Raw genomic sequence first — 11,141 nt, 5'->3', positions numbered from 1 at the left:
GAACGATGGCAGCCGCTGTGCAGAGGACATCTGTGCAAGGGGGCGTCTTGCTTTTGTAGCTTTGCTTTTACTTTTAAAAACGATGACAACGCTGTGTCCTTCAAAATGATAGCATCAGCATATGTGAATGTACATAACAGAAATGATGTCACCATTCATTATTTTCAGATGGTTATCTCCGGCTCCTTTCTGCTCCTCTGAAACCAGCGTTCAGTTCGTGGTCCAGAGGATAATTAGGCCTCGGTCAAAGCGAATGCTGCCTCTGGATGCTGCAGTTGAGCATATATATCCTTTAAAAAGGCAGAACTGGAGCTGCTGGTGCCTCTGATGTGCCATCCAACTTTAAAATACAGCTTTGCAAGCTCAGTCTTCTTCAAAGCCTTCTTTTGTTTTCTTGCCTTTCTTCTCTTCTTTGGCTCTTTGCACCCTTCTGCCAGCTCCGACTCAGCCCTGCGACAACTGAGTGAAGAAGTCGGGTGAAAAGCCTGAAAGGGTCTGCAGCTAATTCATGAAACAAGCCACTATCTTAGGAGTGAAAAAGTAGTTATAGCAGCATGAAAAATACAGAGAACCCACCATAAAGTGTGACACTGGACCACTAGTCTTTGTGCGTTGATCACTGCTCTGTTTAGAATTCGCTTCAAGTAATCAGCATAAAAAATGCTCCTTTCATTCTCTTTGACTCGGAGGCCTAATGGCTTTTTTAGTAACGACTTTGTGTCTTTAATGGCACAAACATCATTAACCCAGACCATTGTTATTCTAATCTCTCTCTGTCAGTGGCCTCGGAGGCAGAGACCTCCTCTGGTTGAAACAGTTTCCTTATTGTGAGTCCGCGGTGGAGGGGGGGCTGGAGGTGATTCAACCGCTGCCACCTGAGCAGGCATCAGCGTCCAGAAGACCTTACATGTAGGGTGGTCCAACCTGCCATCTCCAAACCGCGACCTCCTGGCTGTCCTGTTTATGTGGTCCTAGCTGCACTACACCAGCTCACCTCCCACCAACCCCTTCCTCCTCTCTCTACACAGCTTCCCTCACAAAAAGCCCCTCACACGACGAACAAAGTTTCACTGCCTCTCATTTGTTGACTCGTCTGGCACGGCAGCAGCTCTTCTTTAAAAAAAAAAAACCTTAAACACTTTGTTGAGCTTGTTTTGGAACAGGGAGGTTGTGGACTGTTGTCCCTCCCTCCTGCAAGACACACAGGAAGAGCCTCTGCCATATCCTCCACGACTTGAGCAGGTGCAAAGACAAGGCTCAATGACATCTTTGTACCAAATTTAAGATGTTTGGGGGTTTAACAGGACCCCTGTCTGAGCCCCATCTGCCTTTGGGGGAACTTGGACGTGAGAAGTTTGTGGTGACAGGCCACAGTGGGGGAAATCATATATCCTAAAGTGACACAGATACCAAAGGTAGTTGTCTTCTGGCTTTCATGGCCGACGGTCTCACTGCTGCTCTGGTCTTTTACTGGCTGTAGTAATTCACATTGGCCCAGTGCTCCGTCTGAGCCCAGCTAACAATAGAAACTCACAATAAAGCCCTGTTTCGTAACTGAGACTTAAAAGCAAAACGCATGAACTCTTCTAGAGCCCAGGCACAACCACGTCTCTCTGAACTAGTTTATCAAGGACGACGTGTCAACATTTTCATTAAGTGATGAACCATTCACAGTGTAACTGGGGTCCAAATCACAGGTGCTGATGTGATTTGTGCTGCCATATGCTGGAAAAGGCAAGGAAGCTGTTTCCACTGTTTACTGAGAGGTTTATAGGACACTTTTCAAGATTTATATTCACTGGGACACTTTCCAAATTTCCACTTCCTCCTCCACTTCACTCCTCCCGATATTTGATGCGGCAAAAACCAGCTGCTGGTTCAGTCTTTTCAATTTACTCATGAATATATAGCAGAAACATACATTGGATTTAAATACACTGACCAATGAAGCTGATGATGTCGTATTGATGCACTGAGGTGGTTTTATTTATCAAAACACAAACAACACAACACCAAGATCATTTGGAAAAGAAACGCTGCAAAGTGAGAGCACATTAGCAAACAGAGAAAAAAGGATCCGCTTTAGGAGAATAAGGAACTGAAATAGGATCAACACAGAATCTAAGAAGATGTAGATGAAACACCACAATCCACCAGCGTCTAACCACAAGTACTGAACTTTAATCAAGCAGACAGGAGAACTTGCCTTTGACACTCACTTCCTGTGATGTGGGACATGCTGACCACACTCAAACAGAAACGTAGCTCAATCCAATCCCAGCCCCACCGAAAAGGGACAGTAACCTGTAAGTGACATATTTGATTCTTTTAGTGGGACTAATTATTGGCAACTGTTTGGCAACAGGTTCTCAGCAAATGCTGAAAAGCAGCTGATGTCAAACATGGAAGAGCAGGGTGGTAAAGCTCTGCATCACTGTTCACTGTGAAACGTGTATTGTCTCCACCAGAACCACCAAGTGGACGTTGCTGCACTTGTTATGCATGGTGATTATTTCTGGGCTGATTCTGAGCCTAATGATCAGCAACAACAAGCCGAGCTCTCCGATTCCCCGAATGTGGAGAGTGTGAGGTTTTATCCTTTCTGGAGCGGGTCCCACAGCCCGAGCCTCTGCAGCCCACCCTGGATTTCATGGAGCTCTCAGGGGGTGACCTCGGGAACAATGTGGGGTGCTGTGCTGATTCTGGGGACCAGGCAGGCTCAGCTGCCCCCACCTGCTAGCAGCTTTACTGGCCTGGCCATGGGCCTCGAGGCCTGTGTCTAAACTATAAAAACAAAAAAAGAAAAGTCCAATTTGTCATCTAAATGTTTTTCTAAATGATTTAGTCGAATTTCCAAATGAGAGCTGCTGTGTAGTGTTTGGTAACTTCACAGAGTAAAACTGATGATGTTTCATGGCAGAAACAGTTTACTGAAGATAAAGTGACAAATGACTTTATTACTGATGTTTTGTTCATACTTCTGTTTTCTCAAACCACGTAACCACATCCACATTATACTCTACATGGTGGTAAACCACAATCAGTGATGTGAAACTCACCGTAACAGCTGCATCTTTTGATCGTACCACAAATTACAACATATCATTGTGATGATAATAAGTGTTATAAGTGTAATCCAAAAAGAGAAACAGGATTTGCACAAACACTCATTGGACCTTTACACTGAATTTAATTAATTTACAGGAGACTTTAACCCCAACTCCTAACCTTAACCCTAAAGGTTCATAATTATCATGATGGGAAATAGAATTAAGTCGCCACATAAAGGACAAGTCCCTACAGTGTGAGTCCTACATGGGGCATTCCCACACACACACACACACACACACACACACACACACACACACACACACACACACACACACACACACACACACACACACACACACATCAACATGTAGGTTCTGTAGTAATGGATGAATCTGCTCTGCTCCACCTTCCTTGGCTGGAGTCCACATGTGAACACTGGTAGATTGTGATACAGCACAGTGCTGGCACAGGGACAGTGGCAGATAAAAAGCCCTTTAAGCTCATAGCTAAGCTATAAGAAAATCATTACTCCGTGTTCTCCTGCTCCTCTGTGCTGCCTCAGTTTGTCAACCAAGAGTGAAAATACGACTATTTAAGGATCCTGGTGGAAGGAAAATATTTTAAATAAGCCTCTAAAAGAGAATTAACATTATTCCACTCATGAACTCATTTAGGAAAATTCTTACAAATTGTCCTGTTTGCAAATGATCTTGTATTTTTGTATGAAAAATATGAATATTTTATAAATTGCATTTCAGATGAAAACACATGAAAACATATGAAAAACATTTGAAAGATTAATTTCTTTCTCCACACCAGCTTCACTGATCTTGTTCAACTTTTCCAGGTGGTTTATTCAAAGTGTTTCACTCGGATCCACTGCCAGGTGAATTGACTCAGACACAGTGGAATGATTTTCTCTGCTGCATCAGTACTTTCGCTTTCAATCCTCTTCTTCTTCGTCATCGTTGTTGAAGGCGGAAAACAGAGCAGCACCCAAAACTGCTACGGCTGCAACTGCTGCTGCTCCGACTCCCATCACAACAGCCGCTTGTTTAATCTGCAAAAGACAAACAAGTCTCAGGTTCAAGGTCAAGGATGTGTTGCTAAAAAGATTTAACTGTGTTGACTGTTCTGGATTCACATACAATCTGCAAGAATTGGAGAATGATTAATCCAATCGGCACATGAGGTATAAAGGTAGAATTATGTGGGACAGCTTTGTGCTAAGCTCAGCTAACTGGCTCCTGGCTCCTGCAGCAGAGGCTCCAGATAATTAGCTGCTTGTAAAACCCAGGAACAAAAGAAACCAAAAATATAAAGTCCAGATTTATCCTTCATGATATCCTGATTTATCTATAATTAAAAACTAAAACAAGGCACCCATAAAGTAGGTTGCTTTTGCATTCTGGTTAATTATGTGTAGCTGAAAGTGACAGATGCACTAAGTGGGTTGATTAAACAAGCTTTTCTGAAACTTGCAAATCAGCTTGTTAATCATCCCGTGTTGTTTGAAATACAGGCAATCACAATTTATTCAGCTCCACATCTGCTTCTTATCAGTCGTAATAGATTGCGTTAGATCTGTGTATTGTTACAATGAATGAGATGCTTATATGATAAACTCATCCAGTATCCAGGTGCAGACACACAACAAACTGTGCAGCACTTTGATAAAGGGATTTCCCACTGAAACATCAATAAAATATGTTACAGCTACATCTGATCTGTCTTGTTTAGTAGCTGCATTAGTCTTTTCTCAGTTTCTCCTAGAGAGACAACTGAGAGTCAAGCTGTTTTAGGCGATGTATGCAGGGGTGTTCACATAACATTTAGTTATACACAACATTTCTCATGACATATGGATGATCACAGGCCGTCTGGACTGGAAAAACAAAACGTTACCCAACCTCCATCATAAAACCAGGACATGATACCTATATCACACCTGCAGTATAACACCCACCTGTCGAGACTCTGCCTTGCCGTATCTTAACTCTGTAACAAAGTGCTCGCAGTTGTGAGTGGCAATATTGTACGGCAGCGTCCGGCCCACCAGCATACAGGCGTCCCTCACGATGATGTGACGCTCACGAGGCTCGTACTTATGATCCAGGAGGTTGTTGATGTGAAAATTGTCAGGTCCGACCACTTTCGAGAGCTTCTGACGCCTCACCTCTGCTGTGCTGCTGTCCAGCATTGCTGTCCAGCCTGCGAGCTCTGAATCATCAGCACCTGAAAGAAAGAGTACATTTACATACACATAATGCTTTGGTGAAGTCCCTGCAAGGATTCATGGCAGGGAACCAGAGTGAATTCTTTAAATCCAACACTGCACTCACCTGGAGGAAACAAGTGAACGACTTCATTGCCACCAATGTAGACAGCCCAGTGCTGGTAAACCCCACGGCAGATCTCGATCAGGTCTCCTGGCTTCACCTCTCTGTCGTACTAAAATGATAAAAATAACTTTACATGTAGTCTATCTTAATGTCTGCTCCTCCTCTCTTTCTTCTCTCTCTACTACAACAAGACTGTATGTTCACAGTAGAATGGAGAACATGTGAATATGAAATCCTATCTAAAATGTTAAAGAACTCTAATGAATGAGGAAGAACTACAACAACTGACCAGAGACAGAACAGAACTGCAGGAGTGGACTCACCAGTGTTGGTGCCATGGCTTCACCTCTTCATCTACCAGCTGAGAACAGAAGGGACTCCAGTCGATTTATAGCTGCAGGAATAGAAACTGTGGGAAAGTGTGTTAATATCTCAGAAATGAAAGTGAACATGCTAATGACAGCTGATATAGAAGCAGATTAGATAAACACTATTGGTTTAACCGGGCTGCACAGCCTTAGTTTGCAAATGATTAACCAGCTTATTCAAAGCAAAGACTGGACTTGAGAAAATGCTGACTGCAAATAAGATGCAAAGCATGTTCACTGTATATTAACAGATAGTTTTTAGTTGTTTGGACTCATTCATCATAAACAATCTGTTTCGTTAGTGGGACATTAAAGACTAAATTAATTAGTTATTAGTTGAGCCTCAACAAATCCACTGTATACAGATCAGATTTGCATTTACTGATTTAACATTGAAGACAGTAGTTCCCGTCGGGCAGAATTCAATGCAGAAGATAATTAGCAGCCTGTACATATAAAAAAACGCCTCTTTAAGCTTATTGGAGACTGCAGAGCTGATATGGAGAGTCAAAGATGGACAGGTTAGTTAGTGAAATGTCCTTCAAGGATAAATGATTTTCTTAATGTGTTGGTTCATAAGACGTGAAGGACAAACAAAGTGGTGTGGCTTTGTAAATTATTCAACTCTGTCTGTCTGTATGAGAAATGTCTGTTCCAGTACACTGTAGTTAATCAGGTGTAGTGATTTGCTTTGTTTAAATATGATGAAAACACAGAATTCCTTCTGTGAAGAGGAGTCATGATGAAGATGACTGCTTGTTAATAACAACCCGTGCATGTGTGTAAAAGCTGTTAACTGAAGTCTGCTGGAGATCAGACATTTAGACTGAGACACTCCATTAAAACAAAGCAGACCTAGCACAGGACGTGAAGATGGCAAACATGTGACTTGTATGTCTGTCCAGCATTGGTGACAATGGGTCATTCTTGAGGTCACAGTGACCTTGACCTTCAAGGGGACGTTTGTGCCAAATTTGAAGAAATTCCCTCAAGGCTTTAGTTTGATATTGCTTTTAAAAGACCAGGACGGACCTGTGGAAATGTCAAACATGCCTCCAGCGTGATCACTGTGTAATCACTGTGTTGCTCTGTGTCCAGTGATTGTAAAAGGAGGGAAGCATTTGCTAACACATTAGTCACTATGACTGTACGAGGGGGCCGGGGCTGTTTTGGAATTGATCTGCCCACTAGTGGCCAAGATCTCTAACACAAGAGCAGAAATGCAGCAGTGGCAGGTGAATAAGAGCCAGAAAGAAAAAAAAACCCCTCTAGTTTTATTCTTATTTTCAGGAAGGAGTCCAAGCTGGGAGACCTGGAAGTTAGATTTCTCCCTAGTTCCTCATCAAGTGCTTAAAACAGGAAGCTTCAATCAGACCGGCACAAGGATCCCAGCGGCCTTTCAGCTCTGCAGGATGTTTGGAGAAATTCCCTCTGCTCAGATCAATGCTGCTGCGCTTTTTATTAAATACAGATGTAACACAGTATATTCAGCATCCTGGCCAACACTTCTTTTTCTTCTGTTTCCTTTTTTTCTCTCTGTGTTTTCTCTGCACTGTTCTGCTCTCTTCTGGTTGTCTTCACCTCATTGACAGCAGACAGAAGCCAGAGGAGAGATTTGACACCAAACATCCATCTCTCTTCCTGTCTGTCAGCGCCGCCTTTTACAGCAGCACCTGTTGAACTGACTGCTATATCTGCCATCAGCTGCCTGCTGCTTCACCAGGCCTCTAAACATCATTTCCCTCTTTCCTTCTCTCTTTATTTATGTGTCTCTCTTCCTCAGTCACCTTTTTGTGTGTGAAAACAACAGATTACGTTTCCTACTTTAAAAAGTATTGGACTTGGGACTTGTGTTGTCTCTATAACTAATACAGCGTAATTTCATAGTGTGAATATCCACAGATACATTAAACAACTTCATTTTGAACACACACTACATACAGTACTTTATGTGAAAAGAACAGAATACATTTGAAATTTCAAACCAAATACAGTCAACGTATCACAAGCCCACGTGACGACTCGTGGTGTTTGAGTGAATAATAAATATGTCTTATTTGTCCATTTTGATGAGTTTAAGAGGGAAGAAGGTTATTAAAATTAAAGAATAGCTCACATTAGGCAACTAATACACATGTTAGGGACTGCAGGGTCTGCACTGTCACCGCTTTTTAGTACAGCATGTAAACTGAGCACAACGTCCTCGCCATCTTTCCTTCTACCCTCATTTATTTCTTTTTAAAATCTCAGTTACTCTATATTCTTTCACTCTTCCCGCCCTCTCCTTATCATCCTTCCTTTCACTCTTTAACCTAATTTTGACCTTTCATGCTGAAAACTGTAGCGTGTGTGTGAGCATTGCTGGGTTTAATCAGAGCTCCAGGCTCTCATCACTGATGTTTTCCCCATCGTATTCTTAATTCTCTAATCTAGCTCTAGTGTGACTGACAGGCAGTGGGAAAACGCTCGGTGAGCTTCGACAGGTGGACCTCCACTCTTTCCACCTCCTACAGCTGAACCTCCTCCCCCTGCTGCACCCCTCTCAATGCAGGTTCAGCCTGGCAGACAGACCTGCATCAGACGCTGGTCTTTGATATGCTAATGTCGTGTCTTTTTATAGTATTGACCGGTGGCCATGCAGCGCGATCTTCACCCTGCTATAGTGAAAGAGGAACGAGGTATAGTTTAGAGCATCCTGCTTAGTCAGTCACTGAGTTTCAAAGAAAGAAACCACTTCAATCAGCTGAGAACAATGCATCTTCAGGAATTTGTGGTGGGGACAGGGGCGCGGTGACCAGCCGACAGATGGACGTTCACAGTGGATTCAGGAAAGACCTGTCCCCCTTGGTATACGTCCAGGCTCAAGTTAACAAAAGCAAACACAAACATGCTCAAACTGTGCAAATAAAGACACAACAAAGACCGAAGACTGAAACGTAGAGGAGAATAACAGATCCAGGGCAAAGGCAGTCGATTAGCTCTTAATTTTTTCTTATGGTTGAAATATTTGTGGACCAGCAGGCAGAAAACACGTCACACTGGATCAACACATCTGGACTTTGTTGTGGAAACATTTTCAGGTTTTAAAAGTCGTGATTGTTTCTAGAAATATACTTTCTAAGCACATGCAACACTTTAGTTTCACATATTGAATATTTATAATAAAACCTTTTTATGTTTTTTTGCATCTTCTTTTGCTGTATGTGCAGCTTTATACGGATGTAGGTGGACTTAGCTCATTTTATTCAAATGCAAGTACTGTATTTATTATTATTAATTTGTTTCAACATAGAAATGTAAAGTATGGCCTGTAACAAAGTGATGCAATAAATGTGAAAGGTTCAAAGCGCTCCTCATCCTTTCAGAGAGCAGCTACAGTACAGTAGGAATATTTTAGGACACTACTTAAGAATTGGTTTAGTGGTATTTGGCATTTGGGAAATTAGATTGAACTCTATGGTGCTAACTTGGTGCTGACCGTAAATCATGCCGGCTGTTTGGCAGAAGTCATGAATCATCGTACAATAGTTAATTAAAGCCAGATCAATCTTAGTGCCACCGGCTCTTTTATTTACACTGAGTCTCCAGAAAGCAATCCCACAGTACCTTCAGCCCAGAGAGGAGGAGGAGGAGGAGGATGACGAGGCCCGTGATGTTTGCCCAGAGTTAGAAAAGAGGTTGCCACTCATATTTGTACAGAGGACAAAGCCTCGCAGGCTCTCTGGCATCATATGAAAGATGTGTTTTTAAAGCGTACAGCAAATACAACTGTCCACTTTTTTTTTTTTGCTCTTTTCTAAAAGCCATGGCCGAATTTCAGAAAAAAAAAAAAGAGATTTGTGCCAGTTGCCATGGCGACTGGTCAGCACAGTGGGCAGAGGATAGTCGGGGGTGGCTGGGGGAAGAGTTCACATCTGAGTTCCTTATTACTGTAGTGGTGGCATACTGTGCATAGTTGTACTGAAAGTCAGTTTGGACACTAAGAGGACAACAATGGTACAAGTGAAGGAGGAAACATGAACAGAGGTTTGAAATGGTGAAAGTAAAGCACGAGTTAAAGGCCAATTAGTGGCTTGAGAAAACACAAGCAAGAGAAATGGGAGATAACAGAGCACCAGGGGACAATGAAGGCGATGCACACAGCTAAGATCCCTAAACTCTTAGGGACGTTTGTGTTTCCTCTTATTTTAAACTCACATGATTCAAACATTATTCCAGACAGTTTCCAGTAGCTGTTTGGCTGTTTGGCTGTTGGATGAGTAAATCTAGTGATTTCAGCTGATCATTAATAAAGAGGGACTAAAATGATGTCTTATGTTTCACATGAGACAAACAGTACCAGTAGCGACCGCACGTCGTGCAAACTGGGACGTCAACAACCGTGAAAACAACAGCAGCATCTTATCTGTGAAAGTTGGTTCAGTTCTTTGATTCCTCTGGATCTTTTCTCTGCCAAGATCTGTTTTGCTGAAGAAGGGACATGAAAAGAATAGAAGATGCCAGCTACTGTAGAGTTGTCATCTCTGAAATTCAGATGACATGCCAATGAGCTCTCTGCAGCTCTGGATGGTGAAGCCCAGAGCAGCTAGCAGCGTGGGATGATGGGTGATGTGAAAAGGGTTTTTTGGGTTCCCTGTGCAGACTTCCTGCTCTGAGCCAATCAGCCAAGAAGACTCATAACAAAGAGTTCCAAACATCCCAAAAACTGATCTGACCCTGAATGCAACTCTGACCTCCCTCATGATAATCTAGGTTCATATTCCTGTGTCCATACACTTGTTGAACACATGCACATGTGCAATATGCATCTTGTGTGCTGAACTGCATGCGCGTGCATGCTGCCTGCGGAGGGTGGTGTGTGTTCATGTATGCATGTTTTTACAGTTTGTATGTTTATTGATCATTTAGATAACGAGACTGCAAATATTTCACTAGTATCCTTTTTGTTTTTATTGTGTTGTTTTTCTACAGTAAAAGTCGACTAAGGATGGGCTGAATATTTATTGTTTTATGTTGCATATATTTATAACATATATATTTATCTTAACATACCAAAACGTCAAACCCACAATATGAAACTTTTTTAATAGCATGACTTCTAATAACATGAAAATATAGAACAGTGGCATCTTATGTCCCTAGAAATACTGAAAACATAGGTGTTACAAATACAAACTTTAGAAATTCCAACCTACACTTTACACACTATTTTAATAGTTACCAGCCTTGATGACTGTATGACTGCATGTGTGCTGGCAGAGAGACGTGAGGGAAATTCGCTTAAGTGTCAGAATCAACAGGCAGAAGGTTGACGATGAGTCACAGAGAGAACAAGACGCCTTCTGCTCGTCCTCTGTGGTCTCCTCTGAGATCGCATCCA

General features: G+C 42.3%; 1 protein-coding gene across 1 annotated transcript; it reads right to left on the bottom strand.

Annotated features, from left to right (window-relative positions):
* Window positions 1–3,399: 3,399 nt before the first annotated feature.
* LOC113148327 (phospholipase A and acyltransferase 4-like) lies at window positions 3,400–5,841 on the bottom strand. The gene is made up of 4 exons (XM_026339995.1): window positions 5,717–5,841; window positions 5,394–5,502; window positions 5,018–5,286; window positions 3,400–4,111 (listed from the first exon to the last, which is right to left on the bottom strand). The coding sequence occupies exons 1-4, from the start codon at window positions 5,729–5,731 to the stop codon at window positions 3,995–3,997; spliced, it is 510 nt and encodes a 169-aa protein (XP_026195780.1). The 5' UTR covers window positions 5,732–5,841; the 3' UTR covers window positions 3,400–3,994.
* Window positions 5,842–11,141: the final 5,300 nt, after the last annotated feature.

Source organism: Anabas testudineus, chromosome 22, assembly GCF_900324465.2.
Source record: "Anabas testudineus chromosome 22, fAnaTes1.2, whole genome shotgun sequence".
Lineage (NCBI taxonomy): Eukaryota > Metazoa > Chordata > Actinopteri > Anabantiformes > Anabantidae > Anabas > Anabas testudineus.
The sequence above is the reverse complement of the archived record's forward strand: the minus strand, read 5'-3'. Positions and strand labels throughout refer to the sequence as shown.